The sequence below is a fragment of the Berghia stephanieae genome, chromosome 6, assembly GCF_034508935.2.
Source record: "Berghia stephanieae isolate SIO BIC M18660-M18661 chromosome 6, UCSD_Bste_1.3, whole genome shotgun sequence".
NCBI lineage: Eukaryota > Metazoa > Mollusca > Gastropoda > Nudibranchia > Aeolidiidae > Berghia > Berghia stephanieae.
Genome location: NC_088365.1, coordinates 15,872,622 through 15,895,121, shown reverse-complemented (window position 1 = coordinate 15,895,121; position 22,500 = coordinate 15,872,622). Strand labels below are relative to the sequence as shown.

The following is a 22,500-nucleotide window of genomic DNA, read 5'->3' as shown; positions in this document are numbered from 1 at the left end:
GACAACGATAACGCTGTTAACGGCCAGGTACTTATTTTACACATGAGTACGGTGAGAGAATATAAGTAAAGAGCCTTTTCCAAGGACTCCTTGTTTAGCGCTTTGAGCACGTTTAGGGGACATTGCGCTTTATAAAAGTCAATAATAATAATAATAATAATAATAATAATAATAATAATAATAATAAAAATAATGATAATAATAATAATAATGATAATAATGATTAATAATAATAATAATAATAATAATAATAATAATAATAATAATAATAATACTATAATAATAATAATAATAATAATAATAATAATAATAATAATAATAATAATAATAATAATAATAATAATGATGATGATATAATAATAATAATAATAATAATAATAATAATAATAATAATAATAATAATAATAATAATAATAATAATAATAATAATGATAATAATAATGATAATAATAATAACAATAATAATAATAATAATAATAATAATAATAATAATAATAATAATAATAATAATAATAATAATAATAATAATAATAATAATAATAATAATAATAATGAACCATGTACAAGCCCGCAGTAATAAAACATCATTATTATGGAATTCTTCCATTTGCAAACAACAATCTAATACTTTCTATACTACTCGTCCTTGAGATTTTACGTGTATCTAGGATTACTATCGAATTTGTTTAAATTATTGTATGAAAATGGATTAGAGACAGCATCTTCCCTTGCGCGGGTTTTGTTTGGGGTTTTTTTTTCTTTTTATACTTTTCCATTTTGTATATTTTCATTTTTAATAACTGTTACTTATTCAATATTGACTAACAGGTCCCAGGAGCTTCAGTTCGTGACGTCAGTCAACATCATTAGACATACAAAGGAAAGGAATTTCTATTACTCCATCTTGCGTCCTTTTCTAATAAGTACCCTTGATAATTGAGGGATGTCCCGTATGAATGGGTTTGTTATATACGGCCTTTTACGGAAGTAAGGCGCTGTTTAACTATAAAATGATAATTAACAAAGGGAAGTAATTATTATGTTTTTTTCCATTATTCTGATTGCCTTTAGGATCAAGTTTAACGGAAATTGAAAGATCAACTTTCAATGTAACATTCTTTGCCAATATATACACACACACACACACACACACATAGGGTGCGTGATAAAAAAAAAAAACTCGGAAAAAATAATGCCTGTTTTATAGTGTGAAACGGACTTTGGATATGATGCTAGTCTATCGCAAAGGACATTCCGCCAAATCTAACAAACCCAGCTATCCAATCACTGCTGGGTGGAGACACACACACACACACACACACACACACACACACACACATACACAGAGAGAGAGAGATAGATAGATAGATAGATAGATAGAAGAGAGAGAGAGAGAGAGGAGAGAGAGAGAGAGAGAGAGAGAGAGAGAGAGGTCGGGGGGGGGGGGGGGGGGGGGGGGGAGGAGCAGAGAAAAATCTTGACTGCACTGGGGTTTGATAACAGTACCTTCGTGTTTGACGCGACTGCTCTACTAACTGAACTATCGGTTCCCTTACAGTTATTCGTAAGGAGGAAGTTAAATGTTATAATTTATGATGTGCGGGTATGTAGTATGTGGTCTAGTGATATGACACTCGCTTTCGGATCGAAAGGTCCTGGGTTCGAGCCTCGCTCGGCGCATAGTTGAGTCCTTTGAAAAGACTCTTTACTCACATTCTCTCATTCTCTCCCTAAAATCAGTACCTGGCCGATGTCTCTGTCGGAAAAAAATATTGTATTATCGCCTAACAGGGTCATATCTCGTTCTACGTGATACGTGTTGCTGTTGGTCAGGGACCAAGCGCTGCTTTGAGCACGTTTAGTGGATATTGCGCTATATAAAAGCTCATTTAAAAAAATAATCCAGTTTACTTACCCTGATTCAGAAAAACACAAAACCAGATTGAGAAAGTGCGTCATAATAAATGCTTTGATGTTTGCTCTGTGTCATTATCTATCATTTCGTTCATTCTAGATTGATTATGTTCATCAAATTCCCTCTATTAGATTTTGCTCTTGGCGTTGGTATTACATCCAAGTTTATCATTAGCAATCGCAAATAGGATTCAATAGTCTGCCTGATGTCACGTCCGCCCAGCAACGAGCAGCGTGGTTCTAAACAGAGAAAATAGGTACTTTTTATTCTTCATGCTGACTTGAACTTTTTCACATGTCTTGTGATCAGAATGTATAAAAGTCAAAGCATGATCCGATTTATAATGATTTTATCCTATGGATACACATTTATACTCGTCGGAGAATTATTTCATAAAGGCGTTCGACATTGTCTCGATAGTTTAAAACCAGTTACTAAGTTACCATGCGTCATAACGAGGGAAGTGACGTCACGACTGTTGAAGCCTATTGCTTGCGTTTATTTAATTTTTGATGTTTTTGATGTCAATCTATTTGTTTTCATTTGCAGCTCATAGTAAGTTAGTTGATATTTTAAGAAGAATTCTTTTTCTTTTTTTTTTTCATGGAAATATCAGAATTCAAATAAGCTAGTAGCTAATCATTTTCGACTTTCCATAACTCTGGAAATCACCAACATTTTACATCGCCTAAGACTGGTTTGGCGTTACGACAAAACGCCTTATCTTCATTTTGGCCTGAAATACTTCTACTTATCGATCGATTGATTTTGGGGATCCAGATGGCACTCGCTTCACACGCTAAGGGGCCGATATTGATTCCAGTTGAAATCGATTTTTTTTCTGATCAACAGTGGCTGGGTAGCTGTGTCTGATAGATCTAGCGGAAAGCATTGTGCGATAGACTAGTGTCCTATCAAAAGGGCAGCAAGCAATTGCTTTTGTCTGTTTCATGCTAAAGAAACTAGGATGAACTCCGGCTCCATGGGCCTGATGGTTCTGAAGTACTGCTTTATTTTTTTCAAGTTTGAGGATAGTTTTATCTATCAATATCTGAAACCCAATAGGCTTCAACACCCGTAACGTCACTTCCCTCTTAATAACGCATGGTAACTTAGTAACTGGCTCTAAACTATCGGAACAATGGCGGACGCCTTTATGAAATATTTCTCCTTCGAGCATAAAAGCGTATCCAGAGGGGAAAAAAACATTATAAATCTGATCATGTTTTGACTTTTACACAGGCTGATCACAAGACATATGAAAAGAAAGTTCTAGCCAGCATGAAGAATAAAAAGTACCGATTTTCTTTGTTTAAACCACGATGCCGTCGTTGCTGGGCGACGTGACATCAGACTATTGAATCCATTTGGGGGAGTGTCTGTGTGTTGGGGGGGGGGGGGGAGAGAGGAGAGAGAGAGAGAGAGAGAGAGAGAGAGAGAGAGAGTTGGCCAAAACATGAAAATAAGCGCTTTGTTATTGTATTAGAGAAGGCTAGCATTTTCAATCAATAATATTATATGAAATGGTGATTCAATCAACTAAAAGCGTTTGTAATGTAATCCAAATTACTTGTAACGAATACCACTGGACTCTATATCAAGTTACACCATCAATTCATCAAATAATATGATAGCATCACCGCCATCAAATTGATGCTATGCGTTTAGGTAAAATAATTACAACATCCACCAGCCACATAAATCGTTACCAACACACAAATTATGTGTAAATTTTAACACTCTCCTTACCAACTATAGGAAAATTGTCACATTCGTTACGATACAACCAACATTTTTCTTATTCAAATTTCTCTTGTGCATTATAAAATTTCAAGAATATGAACAGTGTGTTATAGAGCATGTTTTACTAAAGAAACTATTTATCGCAAGAACTTACTGAAATTGTGTTTGAGTGATAAGAAAATATGTTTTTGTGTTAGTTGGGTGTGGCGTTTTGGGGGAAATCCTGAAAATGGCTGGTAAGGAGAGAGAGTTAACGTTTACAGTCTGATTGATAGCATTTAGTGAGAAGAAATCAGCCAACAGGATGTATAAAAATTAATAATAACAAAGTGATGAGTGAGGTCAACCTCGTTCCTTCTATTCATATTAACGAAAGAATGAAAATGGAGAGGCTTCCTATGGGAACAAAACAGACAATGGACGTTTCGGGTACAAACCCTTCGTCAGCACAACAATACACAAATAAACGTGGAAAATAAATAAAATATAATGAAAAATAACCACCATTGAGTACAGACGATGCAAGTTATTTTTCATTATACTTTATTGGTTTTCCACGCTTATTTGTGTATTGTTGTGCTGACGATAGGTTTGTACCCGAAACGTCCATTGTCTGTTTTGTTCCCATACGAAGCCTTTCCATTTGTACTAATTCGTTAGTATTTTACGATCACCGGCTTCAGGCAGCCCCTACCGTTTTCTAGTTTTCTATTGATATTATGTTTTTAACTTTAAAAGCCTTTAGAAGTACTGTGACCACAGCCACCTTCAAAATATGCCAACTACTTTCCAGATCATGAAAAAACTTTAAAAGCCTTTAGAAGTACGGTGACCACAGCCACCGTCAAAATATGCCAACTACTTTCCAGATCATGAAAAAACTTTAAAAGCCTTTAGAAGTACTGTGACCACAGCCACCTTCAAAATATGCCAACTACTTTCCAGATCATGAACACAAGATAGACCATTCAAAATCTTTTCAGTTTTTAACCAGTAAATTAACTGGCGCACCTACTCTATAAAAATATGTCTTAAAATATTGGCCACAACCCCCGTTCTTCAAATATTACATGTTTGACTTTCATTGCGAGTATAATTTATTCTACGCAATTCCAGATATCCACCATAAAAATTGATGACGTAATTTTAAATCTCTCTTGATACTATTCAGTAATAATAATAATCTTTCTAATCTATTCTGTTAAAAATTATGGTTGGCGATCAAAATTGTTCGGTAAAGCAAATAATAAATCTTTATCAGAGAGCACTGAATTGGATTCAATAGTCTGATGTCACGTCGCCCAGCAACGGCGGCTATCGTGGTTCTAAACAAAGAAAATCGGTACTTTTTATTCTTCATGCTGGCTAGAACTTTTCATATGTCTTGTGATCAGAATGTGCAAAAGTCAAAACATGATCAGATTTATAATGGTTTTTTTTTCCCTCTGGATACGCTTTTATGCTCGTCGGAGAAATATTTCATAAGGGTGTCCGCCATTGTACCGATAGTTTAGAGCCAGTTGCTAAGTTACTATGCGTCATTACGAGGGAAGTGACGTTACGACTGTTGAAGCGTATTACCGGCAAATCTAACAAATCTAAAACTACAGTAGTATCAAAAGCATAATACATGCCCGCCTGTTCCTAGCTTTTATTTATCCCCAAATATTGCTGTTTCTCCACTAGTATAATATAATACAAGCATAACTGTCCGTGATGACACAGCATCAAATCACAATTTATGATTGAAGAGTGGAATAATATTTAAACAACTTCTATTGTCTTAATAACCAAAACATTTTTCGACTTCCTAAGAGAAATCCATGGAGTTTTTATATGGGGCCGAAGATAATTGGAACATAGGACCAATGTAAGTGTTCTGGACGAAGTAAAAGTATTGGCAGGAAGGCAAGAACCACTACTTGCAATGGTAAAGAGAATGAAATTGTCTTGGTTTGGTCACCTCGTAAGACACGAAAGCTTATGCAAGACAATATTGCAGGGCACAGTAGAAGGCTGCCGAAAAAGAGGAAGACAGAGGAAAGTGTGGCAGGATAACATTAAAGATTGGACAGGATTGACGTGGAACAATCTAATGAGGAAGGCCTAAGACCGTGATGAGTGCAGTCGAATCGTAAAGTCTGCATCCCGAGAGTCCCCCCGACGACCAACCGGTCATGGGATAGAGTGAGTGTGTGTGAAGATAATAATATACTTACGAAATTTGATATTGTTTATAATTCGCTCACTTATCGTAAAGTTCTTTCTAAATGTTAAGAACGGAAAAGGGTTCATATAGATAGAACGAAGATGACGTCACTCAAGCCTTTGTTATTGTATTTTGCCATCCGCGTTTGTGAGTGATTCTCACTAAACTGTATTAACCAGACTATAAACGTTTAAGATTACACATAGCTTTGTGTGTTGGTTCATTATACTTCCGGATGACAATGTTATGAGTTTCTTAGCCAAGCGCATACTATCTATAAATTTTAAGAATTGATTGTGTTCAAAATAATGAGGGGGGAACCACTAATTGGTATCTATTCAGTGCAAGTACTCCCATCACATTGTCAAACCTGCTAACCTTCAATTTGACACACAACTCGCGTTCTAAAAACGATGGTGTCTGTTTTTGATAGGATTTGACAAAACAAATTTGATTTTGCGGCTATGTGGTCTTGTGGTATGACACTCGCCTTCGGATCGGAAGGTCCTCGGTTCGAGCCTCGCTCGGCGCATTGTTGAGTCCTTAGAAAAGGCTCTTTACTCACATTCTCTCACCGTGCTCAGGTGTAAAATGAGTACCTGCCGGTTAACAGCTTTGTCTCTGATCGAAAATAAAATTGTAATAACAGGCGTCATGTCCCATCCTATAATATGTTAAATGTTGTTGTTGGCCAGGGACCCTTTGTAAAGAGCTTTGAGCACCTTTAGTGGATATTGCGCTATAGAAAATCACAATTTTTTTCTATAAAATTATCATGATGTCTAATCAATCTCATAATACACACAAACCATCTTCGTGCCTGATTGTAAACACCATGAAAAATTTGGTGACGATTGGCTCTGCGGTTACGGAGCCTTAGTGTTGCAAAAAAATCCAATTTGACAAATATATCATAAGATACTGACATTTTGAAATTCATAATTATTGGATCAAATTAATCAAATATGAAATGAAATACATACACTTCTGTGACCTCAATTTGTTTGCATAATGAACTCCATAGAACGATACCATTTAAAGATATTATATTGAGCTCATTACTTTGATATTGATTATTGTTACTGTTAAATGTCCGGGGGCAACCTCGTTAAGTGTGGATCCCTAAATGATGTGGAAAAAAACTGTGGCACTGTTCACAGAAGTACACACACACACACACACACACACACACACACACACACGGAGAGATTATATATACATATATATATATATATATATATATATATATATATATAATATTATATTTAATGTTTTATATATATATATATATATATATATATATATATATATATATATATATATATATATATAAAACATTAAATATAATATATATATATATTATCTGAGTGTGTGGGAGTTTATTTGTGTGTCTATGTTTTTTACAAAAATTACACCATCATTACTGATTGTGTCGCAAATATTTAGAAGATTATCCCATGTCCAAGCGCAAAAGAAATCATAAGTAAACAATTATTAAAATCGGGCATCTGTGGAAATTGAAAGCAGGTTAATGACTAGGCCTCGGGGTTTTCTTAACACTGAATATTGATATGACGAAATCATTAGTTTGTCTACGATTCCATGAGCTATAATATTTGTTATAGTCCAGACAAATTATTTATTTATAATAGGAATTAGAAATTTGTATTAGAAAGACATTTTAAATGTGTTTCTGTTGTAGATAGTACAATTTGGCATTCAAAAAAAAACTGTAACAGAAGATATTGGAGAATTTGACGTGAGGAGAATAATATAAGGACGCAATAGTTGTTAGCTTTCACGTCGTTGGCCAGATGGCTTCAGTGCATGTAAATAATTTGCTTCCTACAGCTTTAAGAAAATCTAAAATTATTAAATATATATATATATATATATATATATATATATATATATATATATATATATATATATATATCATTCTAAATGTAAATGAAAATAAAGATTATTAAACCGTACCCATTTTGTTATGTGGAAAGTCCCGATTTTACCATAGCGTGCAGGTAAATAAATATTACAAGGTTTCATCCCTATTAACTATTGTTTTAAAAAAGTACCAGTTCAATAAAGAATATCTAGATTTTCCTCGCGAATCCGGTTTTACTCAAGATAGATGCTGACATAACGCGTAGATAATTAGTTTCTGACCACAACGATGATTCTTAATGTCAAATCGTTATATTCAGGAACTAATAATCATTGTAAGAAAGAATGCATTTTGATATAATAAATAACATAGCTGAGATTATTGGAGGGGTTACTTTTTTTTTAACTCTTGAACTCTTGGGTTTGAAATTTAGAATTCGTTCCAATTATGCGGTCCCAAAGTCGTGCAGTGGCATTGGGAATTTGTTCGAAATTGACACTCGCTTTCGGATCGGAAGGTCCAGGGATCGAGCCTCGCGCTCGGCGCATAGTTGAGTCCTTGGAGAAGGCTCTTTTCTCGCATTCTCTCACCGTACTCAGTTGTAAAGCGCTTTGAGCACATTTAGTGGATATTGCGCTATAAAAAGCTCAATTTGTTTTTATTTTAAGGAGTTCAAGAATCATATATTATAGTTTATAGCGGTGTACTGCCATAACAGACAAACAACATATTATTGGTCATAAAAATGTTACTAGGGTCTACTTTGACTCTTCGGGTTTATTTGTTTTTGTGTTTGCAAGTCGTTCCGTTACAATCGACCAAAATTTCTGTCGTAAAAAACATGTGTTTAAATTTTTGGTTAGAAAACTCGTCCTTCGAATATCTATTGATTGAAATGACCCTCACCTTGGCAAAAACTCTCCAACCTGGAACTTAGGTTTGATGGGGTTTTTAAAAACTTAATGGGGGGGGGGGGGGGCATTTTAACAAATCATTATTTATTAAAGGACGAGCTTAGGGGGGTGGGGGCGTGGGGGGGGGGTTGATTAAGAATAATCTTTTCCTTACACATGTCCAAGAAATACCGATGACAATAAAGACAATAAAAGCCAGCTGCACTGGACCACAACATCATGAGGCGTGTTTGGGAGGAATTCTAATATAGCCTTGATGTTGTCTCTGCTGCCGACGATGGACAAATTGAGCATTTGTTAAACATGAAATAAAATATTGTGGATAGGATTTACTACACACGTAACCAAGCTATTGTTCTTTCTGTTTTTAACATCAAATGATAAGTTTGGAACATTCATTTTTAAAACACACTGTATAGATGAATACGGCACTTCACAAAATAAACATCGTCAATGACACTTTGCATCAAAACGAAAGAAAGTACAAAAACTCATTGCAGCAAAAGCATTCAAAATAGCAAAATTTTAAACTTCAAAATAAAAATATTGAGAAAATTGGCATTACTGATTTTGTCCGATCTTTGCTAAGTGGTAACCATCAATATATTTCATGTGTCAACATATACAGAATTCATTTATCACTTTTGTCCTCCGGTACGTCTTATGATTTGTTACATGTCCGCGATCATTTGGAATAATAGTATAGTCGTTTGTCCCTATTTTGTTGCTTCTATTTGACCTGTTTTTCTTTGAGAAATAGATTGACTTCAAAGTAATGCGTGTGTTAAATCTATTTCTAGTCGAGATTGATAGCAGCTCTGAACCAGCTTTGTATCTTGGGAATATCGGGCATTCAATACTACGAGTAGTTGAAAGTCCGCTCAAATGACCATCACTTCAATTAGGACACTACGACAGCCATGCCACAATCCAATTGTTTCATTTCGGACAAATGCTCCTGTTTTATTTGTGAAAAATTCTTATCTGATAAAGGATTTGAATTCTATGGGGTGGTTCATTTTCAAATCCACTGCTAGAAAACGCTTTTAGGACATCTTTAGTGTACGATAACGTTGTATATAATCCAAAAGACATTAGTTATTTTGAAATGTCTATGAGGAGTAGGAGAGAAGACAAGCGAATCACCGGAGATTTTTGGGATTCACAAGTGTTCATTTAATCTGGGCATGGAATAATTTATCGTAATCAGACAAGGGGACAAATTCACAACAAATTCTTAATCACTTTTCCTAAATCAGGCCATTAACTCGAACATCACTTAAAATGTTCATTACGCCTTAAATAGATGAAAATCGTTATTCCAGCAATTCGATTATGAAACAGTATTTTACTTGATGTATCAGAATCAGAAAACATGACATCATTAAAATATTTTTATTAGATTGAAGCCGCAGTTTTTGTCATGTTTTAATTCGGCTCGTTTACTATTAGTTTCCCTGTGGACAGATCCTCCATAAGTAAGGGATACCACAAGCCGACGAACATAAGTCGAAAATGATAAAAAAGATAGAATGAAAATAAAAAGTTGCATTTTTATCAGATTCTACCTCCCTCCCCCCCCCCCCCCCCCCCCACCCCTCACCCGCCCACACCGACGCTTTTTTTTTTGTTGTAATATTATAATATAGAGACGATGAAATCCAATATTCTTTGACTGGGCGTGGGGTTTGAACCAAAGCCCTGCTAGTTGTCTTTTGTATTGAAGGTTCAAATTTTCAGTAGATCGAAAAGCAAATAAAATTAACACATTTTTAAAATACAATAAGCAGACCATTCCACCATATTTGTTTTCATCCGAACACTTCAAAACAGCAACACGACACTCAATCATCTTTGGCTTGAGTGTCACGAAAAGAGCAAATTATAATATTTCGTATTTAATTTTACGTCTGAAATACCTCCATGAAAATATCTAACCCCCTTTTTACAAGGTCTCTCTGAAATTACGAGTTGAGACTAAAAGGTTCCCCCCCCCCTCTCTCTCTCTCTCTCTCTCTCTCTCTCTCTCATTCCCTCTCTCTCTCATTCTATCTCTTTTTTCTCTTTCTTTCTCTTCCATCCTTTCTTTCTATCTTTCTCTCTTTCTCTCCCTACCCCCCTCTCTCTCTACCCCTCTCTCTACCCCTCTCTCTCTCTCTCTCAATCTCTATCTCTCTCTCTCTCTCTCTCTCTGTGTGTGTGTGTGTGTGTGTGTGTGTGTGTGTGTGTGTCTCACCGAATAGTATTGCGGATGATCAATCACAGAACGATATGATATTGAGCTCGTTCCCGCTCCGCCCAGTGGAGTCAACTTTCAACAATTCACCTTCCGGTGCTCCACTGCGGCTCCCACCTGGGTTATTCCAGTTATTCCTCTGTCTAGACTCTGAAAATAAATTCCCCTTTGGAGATGCACAGAAGGCCTCTTTTTGTTTTTGTTTGTTTTGTTTTTTTTTTCCATTTCTTATCTCCACATTAAGAAATAATGAAATATGACGTCACTTTTCTTTTTGTTATTGTGTTTTTGACTTCATTAAATTAATTATATAAATCACACTATAAATGTTCAAGGTTACACATAGTTTTGTGTGCTGGCGGGTGTTGTGAATATTTTGTCTAAACGCATAACATCAGTATAATCTTATCAGCGGCCTTTCCTTCTCCTGCCTCCAACGCGTGGATCCTGAGATTCATTCACAATTTAACACAAGCGTGCTGCTGTCAATACATTCCAGTTAACAGGAGATGAGCAATATTGATATCTATGATCCTTATAGATAGTATGCGCTTGGCTAAGAAGCTCATAGCATTGCCATCCGGAAGTATAACGGACCAACGCACAAAACTGTGTGTAATCATGAACTTTTATAGTCTGGTTAATACAGTTTAGTGAGACTCACTCACAAACGCGGATGGCAAAATATAATAACAAAGGCTTGAGTGTCGCCAACTTCGAACTATATATATAGACCATTTAAGCGTTCAGTTATTTCATCCATGATCGGACTGATAACCAGCAACTGCAGGCAAATTGTCAGAAACTCATGTAAACTGAGCGTGTATACGAAGAATTTAACTGACTGAAAACTGTAAGACAGCAGTTACTTTATTCGTTTACATGAGAAATTTGTATCCTAGGCATGTTCTCATTGATGAGTAAATTATACGTTTTATTTTTTTTATTCCATTTTGCTGAATGTCAATTTCATTTTGTAAAACGGGCATAGTTAGTGTGTGCGACTGTTGTGTGTGTGTGTGTGTGTGTGTGTGTTTGGCTCGGTACGAGGGTGTGTATGGTTTGATAAGTATATTATTGTAAAGCGCTTTGAGGCTTCGGCGTTTCATGCTATATAAGAACACTTTATTATTATTATTATTATTATTATTATTATTATTATTATTATTATTATTATTATTATTATTATTATTATTATTATCATTATTGTTATGCTGTTTTCATGGGTTGTTGTCACTTCACCTATAGTTTCTGTATATCCGTCCGGTCGTGGATAAATTAACTGAACGTCTAGATGAGTCATTATTCTACAGAGAAGAAGAATTATCCTTGAAATCTGGCTCTCGACACGAGGTGTCCGGCCATCCTTTATGAGTTTTATAACGATATTCCCTCCATTCTTTTTTATTTGCTGCACTTTTTATTTTATTGTTATTCAGTAATTCAACCTGTAACCTTTTATACCTTAAATCTGTAATGACAATTAAACTTAACTATTTGCTGAATGTTTGTTTCCCAAGGTTATTGGATGATGAAAGTAAACATTTATAAATTCTATAAATGCTTTTCAATTTTCGATAAATAAACTTTTTCATCGGAAATAGATATTTGGTGTTATGGAATTTTTTGAAAGTAATCTAGATATTTATATCTTCAATATGGAGCTGGCAGTAAAAGACAAAACTGGTAAAAATTATCATCAGTACAGGTTTTAATAAAACTCATTTACCAGTTTACTGTCGTACTCTGAAAAGACGTGCATTTAAAAATTTGGCCAGAAAACTCGCAAAGTCCCAGGTTTGAAAGTTATTACCAAGATGAAGGTCATTTAAATCGATCAACATTTGAAGGACGAGTTTTCTGGGCAAATTGTTTAATTCGTGTTTTTCCAGAGTACGGCGGTTTACTGGTTAAACAAAATGTTCTTATCAAAAACACACCCAATCCCTTGCAATGCATTGATTGAAAGTGTGTTTAGTTTTAAATATCTAATAGAAAGCCCTGTGTAAAAAAAGAAAGCGCTTGGCGTTGGGGAGGTGTGTGTGTGTGTGTGGGGGGGGGGGGGGGGGTGAGATTATGGATTTTAACTGCTTACACATGGAGTTTGATTTAATTATTATTTGATACCAGAACTTGCCTTATTTACCAGGTAAATAAAAACAACACTGCGATTTGAAGACCGACTGGATGGCATACTTGTTACTAATGAAGCCTTTTCATTTTCACCTTTTCGTTTGTACTTTTAGAATCATAAGCCTCAGGCAATCCCAACCGCTCTCTACTTTTCTCATAGTTGTTACAGCTTTATTAGTAAAACTGGAAAGTATGAAGTTATTACAATATGTTAAGGGTTACGATAAAAAATTCAAATAAATTTCGTTTAGCCTTGAAAGGGTTAAGTTCATATTCATGCTGTCGGATAATGAAACCTTCATTCAAGGATATGAATAATCTGTCACTAATATATGTGTCAGTGTATGACTTAATCAGTCGGAACGTGAAAACTTTGGTGGGTTTTTTTTCATTTTTTGAAAGAATATGCTCCCCAGAACATTTTAATCTTAATTTGAAGTAAATCGGGAGATTTTTCATTAAGTTATGGTCAGATCCATGGGAAGGTATCCGGCAACTTTTCTCAAATTTCATACTTTTTCAACTTGACTAGCTGTAAAAGAATATATAGAAGTGAAATTAAGCTTTGTTATTTCCCCTAAGATCTATATAAACGGTTGATTTAATCATTTATGACAAGAACTCATTTTTGATAAAAATTGACTTTCTAACTAAACTTGGCAATATCTCAGTTCAAACCTTTTCACCATTCAACTGATTATGTCATTCATATAAATAAATAATGTTCTTTCCAGCTGTGATGTAGGGCGGTGAGTACTAGGTAGATGGAAGGATAATATGAGAAACGGGAAAACCCGAACTTCTGGTTATCAAGTGGTTAACCGTTTGGAATTCCTGTAATTTTAAAGTTTTCATAATTAGTCTTGAAGACACTTAGAAGGCCTACGTTTACACAATTTATTAATTAAGGAGACACATATGCTACAGTCCTCAAGATACATCTGAATTGAAAATGCTTTCATTGATTAAAGGATCGCGTTGAAATTACTTAGGATTTGAGTTTGCATAACTAGATATGTTTTTTGAAACTGTAGTTCATCACCAAATACCATGAATGCCGTAACCAGTATTTTTTAATTTACTTTTGTGATGAAGCACTTTTCGTTTTCACTCTCTCCTAGCCGATCATTTTCAGTACTTTCCCAAAATGGCAGGCTTACCCAGCAGAAAAATGGATTTTTAAAACTCAAACAAGCTCCCTACAAAACAATTTTATGTTATTATTAATAAGATATCATTCTTCAAAGTTTATGATGTATCTACAAAGTAAATCTGAATAAGAAAAATATAGGTATATTGTGTCGTAACAAATGTGACGATTTTGCTGTAGCTGGTAAGGAGAGAGTAAAACAAATTTTTAAAGTCTGTTTCTCCTTATTTTTTAAATAAATATTTGTGACCCTTTGCCTCAAAACGGTATTAAGTCGGGTTGGTTAAGATGTTGATAATTGAATTTATAGCCAGAAATATCAGACTTGTGTTGAGTTTGTATGTTTTATTGAGGAGAATGGATACCATATTTCAGGGTGATAATGCCAACAATTTATATTTTGACCAGTTTTAACATTTAATTCGGCTTTTAAGCATCTGGTTCGTTCCGACATAATACCGTTTTGAGACGATGGGTCACATTTTTGCTTACGCGATTCAACAAATCAGGGATTTTATCTGTAGAGATACAATGCACCCTTTTGTGAGCATATAGAAAGTGATTTGGGGTGGGTTATTTTTGGTGAAAGAACGCTATTGTCTTCCTGAGCTCTTTCATGGGTCCTTACAGTTTAGTCTCAAGAGATGAAGTGAGTAGGAAAGTTCCAGAAGACAATAAAGAATAAACATTTCGCGGCGGTGATGGGGGTTCGAACCCGCGACCTTACTGGTACGACAACTCCGCCTGGCCGGGGAGAGCGTGACTCTACCATATATATAATGACTAGGAGTTAGTGAAGATCTTTTTGGGGGATCGTGGATAGCTCATACAGAATTGAATAAGGCTTTTTTGGGACATATTTAGAAAAAAGGATGTTCTGTCAGCATGCGTCAACTTACTATGGCGATATTTGCTTGATTAGCCATTTAAATGTTAGAGTAAAAAAGATGTCTAAAATGTCTTATTGAAAAGATTTCAACGTCTATTCATCTGCAGCACACAAACTGGCCAATTATGTTGGTTAAACATTTAAATTATCTTGTAATTGGGTCATCGCGACTTAAATTTGTATCAATTTTTGAGCGGGAGATTCACTAAGTAGAATGTCTGCACCTTTAAAGAAAAAAAAAAAAAGAAAAGATAATAGGATCGCTAAAATGATTCAATAGTCTGATGTCACGTCCGCCCAACAACGAGTAACGAACGTTTAACAATAACAAATTAGGATGTTTGAGGGGATGAGATAACCAATTTAGACGGTACCAATTACAACTGTATTCAAATATTAGCAATAATATATGCAACTGATGTGTACATACTTTGAGAGATCTAATGATCTAAAAATGTTATGATTTATTCATGACTAGATATAGACAACTCCAAAAAACAAAACAAACAACAACAACAACAAACTAGACAGATCTAGTACAGGATTATCCTTTAGAATGATGTTGAATTACATAAAAATATTATTTCGTGTTTGGTTATCGGGCTTGTTAGAAACGCGCAAATTACAATGTATAATATTAATATTAATTGATGTTGAAGTAAGGAAGGGACCGAGATAGATGAATATATTATATAGATTGATTAATGTTTATCAGACAGGTGGATGTTTAAATAGATAGATAGATAAAAATTTATTGATATTGAAGTAAGGGAGGGATCGAGATAGATGAATATATAGAGTTATTAATTATTATAGGTTGATATTTAGATAGATAGATAAAAAGATAAATAGATAGATAGATAGATAGATAGATAGATAGATAGATAGATAGATAGATAGATAGATAGATAGATAAATATTTATTGATATTGAAGTAAGGGAGGGATCGAGATAGATGGATATATTACATAGATTGATTAATTTTTATACGTTGATATTTAGATAGATAGAGAGATAGGTAGATAGATAGATAGATAGATAGATAGATAGATAGATAGATAGATAGATAGATAGATAGATAGATAGATAGATAGATAGATAGATAGATAGAAATATAGCTAGATAGATAAATAGATAGATAGGTAGATAGATAGAGAGGAAAATAGATAGATATTTAGATAGCTAGATTGATTTATAGATTGATAGCTAGTTAGAGTGATTGATAGATATATTGATAGATAGGGATAGATAGGTTAATTGATCGATGTACAGATAGATAGATAGATTTAGATCGATCGATAGATAGATAGATAGATAGATAGATAGATAGATGGATAGATAGATAGATAGATAGATAGATAGATAGATAGACTGATTTATAGATTGATAGCTAGTTAGAGTGAATGATAGATAGATTGATTAATAGAGATAGATAGATTGATTGATCGATTTACATATAGATAGATAGATTTAGATAGATAGATAGATAGATAGATAGATAGATAGATAGATAGATAGATAGACAGATAGATTAGATTAATAGATAGATAGATAGATAGATAGATAGATAGATAGACAGATAGATTAGATTAATAGATAGGCAGGTAGTTTGATAGATTTATATATATATATATATATATATATATATATATATTGTCTGATTGGTGAATGGAAGAATAGATTGACAATTATTGACAGTTACAGTATAGATAGATGAATATCTAGATCATTAGATGAATAGGTAGACAGATAGGTATATAGATTAGATAGATAGATAGATAGATAGATAGATAGATAGATAGATAGATAGATAGATAGATAGATAGATAGATAGATAGATAGATAGATAGATCGATAGATAGATAGGAAGACGGGTCTTGAATTACACACAAAAACCAATATAAATGCAAAACAGACTGAATAGGAATGAACACGTAAAAAAGCGAAACCAACCAAATTCCTAAGGCAGACTGAAGAGTATCTTAATCACAACCTTTTTAACCATTTTCACAGCCCGACTTAATTTTTTCAACCAAATATTTACCCAAAATATGAGACCAATAGCATCAAAATATATGACACCAACTGTTTTAAGACAATGTTATGTCGAAATGAATAAGATGCTTAACATTTTATTTTTGGGGCTTAGTTTTTATAAACTGAGTGAAAAATACAAAATTGAGGCGATGGTTCACATCACAGTTTATGTAACCCACTGTTTCAGTCGAGTATTTTTCTAAAATCTGATTTTGAGCTAATATAATTTCAGTTCAAGTTCAAGCTTAAGTGTTTATTTAGGTCTTCTCTGGCCAATATTTTCGCTGAAAAAAAATGATATTAAAACAGTAACAACAACAGCTACTAAAACATAATTGAGCTTTTATATAGGCAATATCCACTAAACGTGCTCAAAGCGATTTACAAGGGATCCATGGTCAATAGCAACATTTAACATTTAGGACGGGACATGACGCCTGTTAGGCGATATTACATTTTTTTCGGACAGAGACAACGCTGTTAACGCCATGTACTCATTTTACACCTGAGAGAAAGACTCCAAGGACTCAACTATGCGCCGAGCGAGGCTCGAACCCAGGACCTTCCGATCCGAAAGCGAGTGTCATACAACTAGACCACAAAGCCGCACGACAACAGCAACTAATAGACTTGCGATGTGTCCGAGCCTTTCACGGTTTAGGTCACAACATTTTATCCTCAAGGCTATGTGGTCTTTTGGTATGACACTCGCTTTCGAATCGGAAGGTCCTGGGTTAGAGCCTCGCTCGGCGCACAGTTGAGTCCTTTGAGAATGCTCACCGTACTCAGGTGTAAAATGAATACCTGGCCGTTAACAGCGTTGTCTCTGTCCCAAAAAATTGCAATATCGCCTAACAGGCGTCATGTCTCGTCCTAAGTATGATGTGTCGCTGTTGGCCAGGGACCCCTTGTGAAGCGCTTTGAGCACGTTTAGTGGATATTGTGCTATATAAAAGCTCAATAATTTTAAAGAAAAAAAGAAACCAAGATATACATTATTGATTCTGGATTCAATTTGCATCATCAAGCCCAAACCAAGTTAATACCAATTTGAGCGGTCTTCACATTTTATTATGTTGTCATTAGCGGAAAATTAAGACATTCTGCCTTTGAAGCTGGACCTTGTAGTTATAAGAGTCTCACCTCAAGTAAATTGATATGTATCTAAAAAATTACACCCTTCAGCATGGCACGGTAAAAGGGAATTTGATGACCAATCGAACAAATTTAAACGTTTGATGTCTACAGGAATCAGCCATGCTGTCTAATTGAATGGTTTGGTTTTGTTTTTAAGAGTTTTACGGCGCTTGCGACATTTAGGTCATTTCAGCAGCATCTAATTGAATCAATTGGATTCAATAGTCTGATGTCACGTCCTGTCCAGCAACGAGCAGATTGGTTCTAAACAAAGAAAAGCGGTACTTTTTATTCTTAATGCTGGCTAGAACCTTTTCACATAAAGTCATGTAATCAGAATGTATAAAAGTCAAAACATGATCAGATTTATAATCTTTTTCTCCTCTGGATAGATACACTTTTGTACTCGTCGGAGAATTATTTCATAAGGGGGTCCGCCGTTGTTCCGATAGTTTAGAACCAGTTATTAATTACTATGTGTCATTACGAGGGAAGTGGCGTCACGACTGTTGAAGCCTAATGGGCATGTATTTCTGCCCAAGTGTTTTATGTTGAAAGGGAGGGTGGGGGGGGGGGAACAAAAATTCACAACGTTGAGCTCTATCCCAGCATCCAGCATCCAATCGGGCAGCAATGGACTTTCTTAAACAATCTCACACCTTGTTCAACAATTAATTAGACAAATTCTATAGATAGTATGCTCTTGGCTAGGGAGTTCACAACATTGCCATTCGGAAGTGGAACGGACCAACACACAAAACACTGTGCAACCATGAACGTTTATCGTCAGGTTAATACAGTTTAGTGAGATTTACTCATAAACGCGGATGGCAAAACAAAATAACAAAGACCTGAATGACGTCATCTTCGAACTATCTATATTTATTTTTCAAGTTGGAGTCGGAGAGAGTAGTGAAAGTCCAGAGATAAATTTAGAAGCTTGTCGCAGAATATCATGAATGTGAGCCACTGCAAAGAATCTTGCCAGAAGGCTTGCGAAATAATCTTTTTAATAATAAATAATATTATATTGGTCGGTCGCAAAGCATTCTAAGAGTTCTAGTATAATTCATTATATCCCTTTGGTTTTGGGCAAAATCCGATTTTATTGTATCGTGACATTACGAGGGGAAAAGTTTTGCCTTCTAAAATAAAACTAGACTATATAAATTTCTTGATATCAATCATTTAGACATTTAACTCAATTTTCTTCATTTAGTCCACGTCAACACTATGAATGGTGTTGGTTAATATAATAAGAGGCAGTGTGGCTCAGTGGTACGGTCTTTGCTTCATACCCGAAATGTACCGTTCAATCACTCGCCGCTGCGTTGTGTGGGCTTGAGCAAGTTACCTCAACCTAGCTCACTTTGCGGCGCTGCTCTGCGGCTGACGCCTGGGTTATTCTAGTCTTCCCTTGGAATAGACCCTAAAGACAAATTTCCCATTGGGGATGAATAAAGGGAATTTTATTTATTTATTTTTATTTTTATTTTTAAATAGGATTATATATTATACGTGAAAAGCAGAGAGTGATGGGGCAGAAATGAACAGTGATATAGAAAGAAACTGAGAGAAAATAATATACTAGGTAGAGAGAGAGAGATAAAGAGAGAAAAAGACTAAGAAATGAATTTCACTTACCAACGAAAGCATCCACAGATTTCTCTTTAACCACACTGACCACATTACCAAGACCAACTCCCGTGTCACATCTCGTGTCGATGACGCTAATGTTGAACGCGTATCCTGCGGCATTGATGAAATGCATCTCCCTGGTGACGTTCTCCAGAGCGATGTGGGCTGCCGTGATCACTTCCGTTCCGACTTGCTTAGCTCCCTTGAAAGGTACCATCACCACGATTTCAAACGTGGGTCTGTTTTGAGTTCCTCCGGCGAAAGGAATTTGGTAGTAAAGTATGAGAAAAGAGGCGCACAGAAGTGACATTGATATCACATTTTTACTTGTGGGAGGTTTTTCCAGGGGCTTCATTTTTAAAACAAATTAATGGTCAAAGTGTTTTTATTGATTCTGACATTTGAAAAGTCTTCATTTTTGTGTTTGTTTAATTACTGTTTCAAGGCTAAATGAAAACAATATGCACAGTGACTAAATCAACATGCAAGAATCGGGTCTCTCATTTTGGTATTATTATTTTACTGTCAACGTTTCTAGAGTCCAATAAGATAAGGCACACTAACTAGTGATAGTAATAATAATAATAATAATAATAATAATAATAATAATAATAATAATAATAATAATAATAATAATAATAATAATAGTAGTAGTAGTAGTAGTAGTAGTAGTAGTAGTAGTAGTAGTAATAGTAGTAGTAGTAGTAGTAGTAGTAGTAGTAGTAGTAGTAGTAGTAGTAGTAGTAGTAGTAGTAATAGTAGTAGTAATAATAATAGCAATGGTAGTCGTATTATTATTATTATTATTATTATTATTATTATTATTATTATTATCATTATTATTATTATTATTAGTAGTAGTAGTAGTAGTAATAGTAGTAGTAGTAGTAGTAGTAGTAGTAGTAGTAGTAGTAGTAGTAGTAGTAGTAGTAGTAGTTGTAGTAGTAGTAGTAGTAGTAGTAGTAGTAGTAGTAGTAATAGTAGTAGTAGTAGTAATAGTAGTAGTAGTAGTAGTAGTAGTAGTAGTAGTAGTAGTAGTAGTAGTAATAGTAGTAATAATAATAGCAATAGTAGTCGTATTATTATTATTATTATTATTATTATTATTATTATTATTATTATTATTATTATCATTATTATTATTAGTAGTAGTAGTAGTAGTAGTAGTAGTAGTAGTAGTAGTAGTAGTAGTAGTAGTAGTAGTAGTAGTAGTAGCAGTAGTGATGGTATTTGTATTGAAGATTGTTACTAGTAGTAGTAGTTCTTGCTATTGTTGTTGTTGTTGTTGTTGTTGTTGTTGTTGTTGTTGTTGTTGGAGATGGTTGTGATTATGATGATGATGACGACGACAACGCGGACGACGACGACGACGACGATGATGATGATGATGATGATGATGATGATGATGATGATGATGATGATGATGATGATGATGATGATAATGATGATGAAAATAATTGCAATTCTTACAATAACAATAATCGCAGTAATGACCACAACAATAATGATGCAGATATCAAGTTATTTTGTTCGGGCTAAACATTTCTATTCAAATTATCATCCATGATACTATGTAATGAAACTGATCTTTGAGGCGTGCGTATCTCTGCGCATCAAACCAAAGTGAAGTCATTCATATGTGACCCTTCGCCTCAAAACGGTATTAAGTCGGGATGGTTAAGATGTTGAAAATTGAATTTATAGCCAGAAATATCGGACTTGTGTTGATTTTGTATGCTTTATTGAGGAGAATGGATACCATATTTAATGGTGCTGATACCAACAATTTATATTTTTGACCAGTTTAACATTTAATTCAGCTCTTATGAATATGGTTCGCTCCGACATAATACCGTTTTGAGACGATGGGTCACATATGAGCAATCGTTACACATGACATGTCATCGTGACCTATTCATGGAGTAAAAATTGCTGTCACATCTCCGTTATCTCTTCCTGGTGATTTTGGCGTTACGGACCACCAATTGCAGGAGATGGTTCGAATAACGCGTGAGTTTGTATCTTTGCAAATGCCAGCGACACAATCGAACTGTGACAACACCAAAGCACTAATAATAATATGTAGTCGGATCGTTGTCTTGATTTTACTTTGGGTTTTTAATATTAAAAAAAAATTGAGCTTTATATAGAGCAATATCCACTAAATGTGCTCAAAGCGCTTTACAATGGGTTCATTTGAATGGTTTTCTTGCCATAATTATTCGAAAAACTGATCCAGTCTCTGCAGACTTACTTGGCGTTCGATCTAGTTTACTGCGGTAGCGTTCGAGAAAAGCTTGCAAACTACAAACGAATGGCACAACTCTGGCGTTCGATCTAGTTTACTGCGGTAGCGTTCGAGAAAAGCTTGCAAACTACAAACGAATGGCACAACTCTGGCGTTCGATCTAGTTTACTGCGGTAGCGTTCGAGAAAAGCTTGCAAACTACAAACGAATAGCACAACTATACTTCCTGGATAAAGATGGCACGACATCTGTGCTGGTTGCTCTCGTGAAGCGTCACTGTCAAATGACGTGCATATTGACAACATGGTTCAACCCATCTCTCCAACTATGCCAGACGTGCCCTTTCCGCGATATCTCTTCATCCAA

At 34.8% G+C, this 22,500-nt stretch overlaps 1 protein-coding gene across 1 annotated transcript in view; it reads right to left on the bottom strand.

Moving 5' to 3' along the window:
• LOC144975781 (atrial natriuretic peptide receptor 1-like) overlaps positions 1-20,354 on the bottom strand; it is a gene marked incomplete at its 3' end in the record, with an annotated part of 93,313 nt that extends 72,959 nt beyond the window's left edge. The window contains exon 1 of the mRNA XM_078919969.1: positions 19,893-20,354. Coding sequence (XP_078776095.1) covers positions 19,893-20,241 — 349 coding nt within the window. The remainder of the gene's footprint in view (positions 1-19,892) is intronic.
• Positions 20,355-22,500: the final 2,146 nt, after the last annotated feature.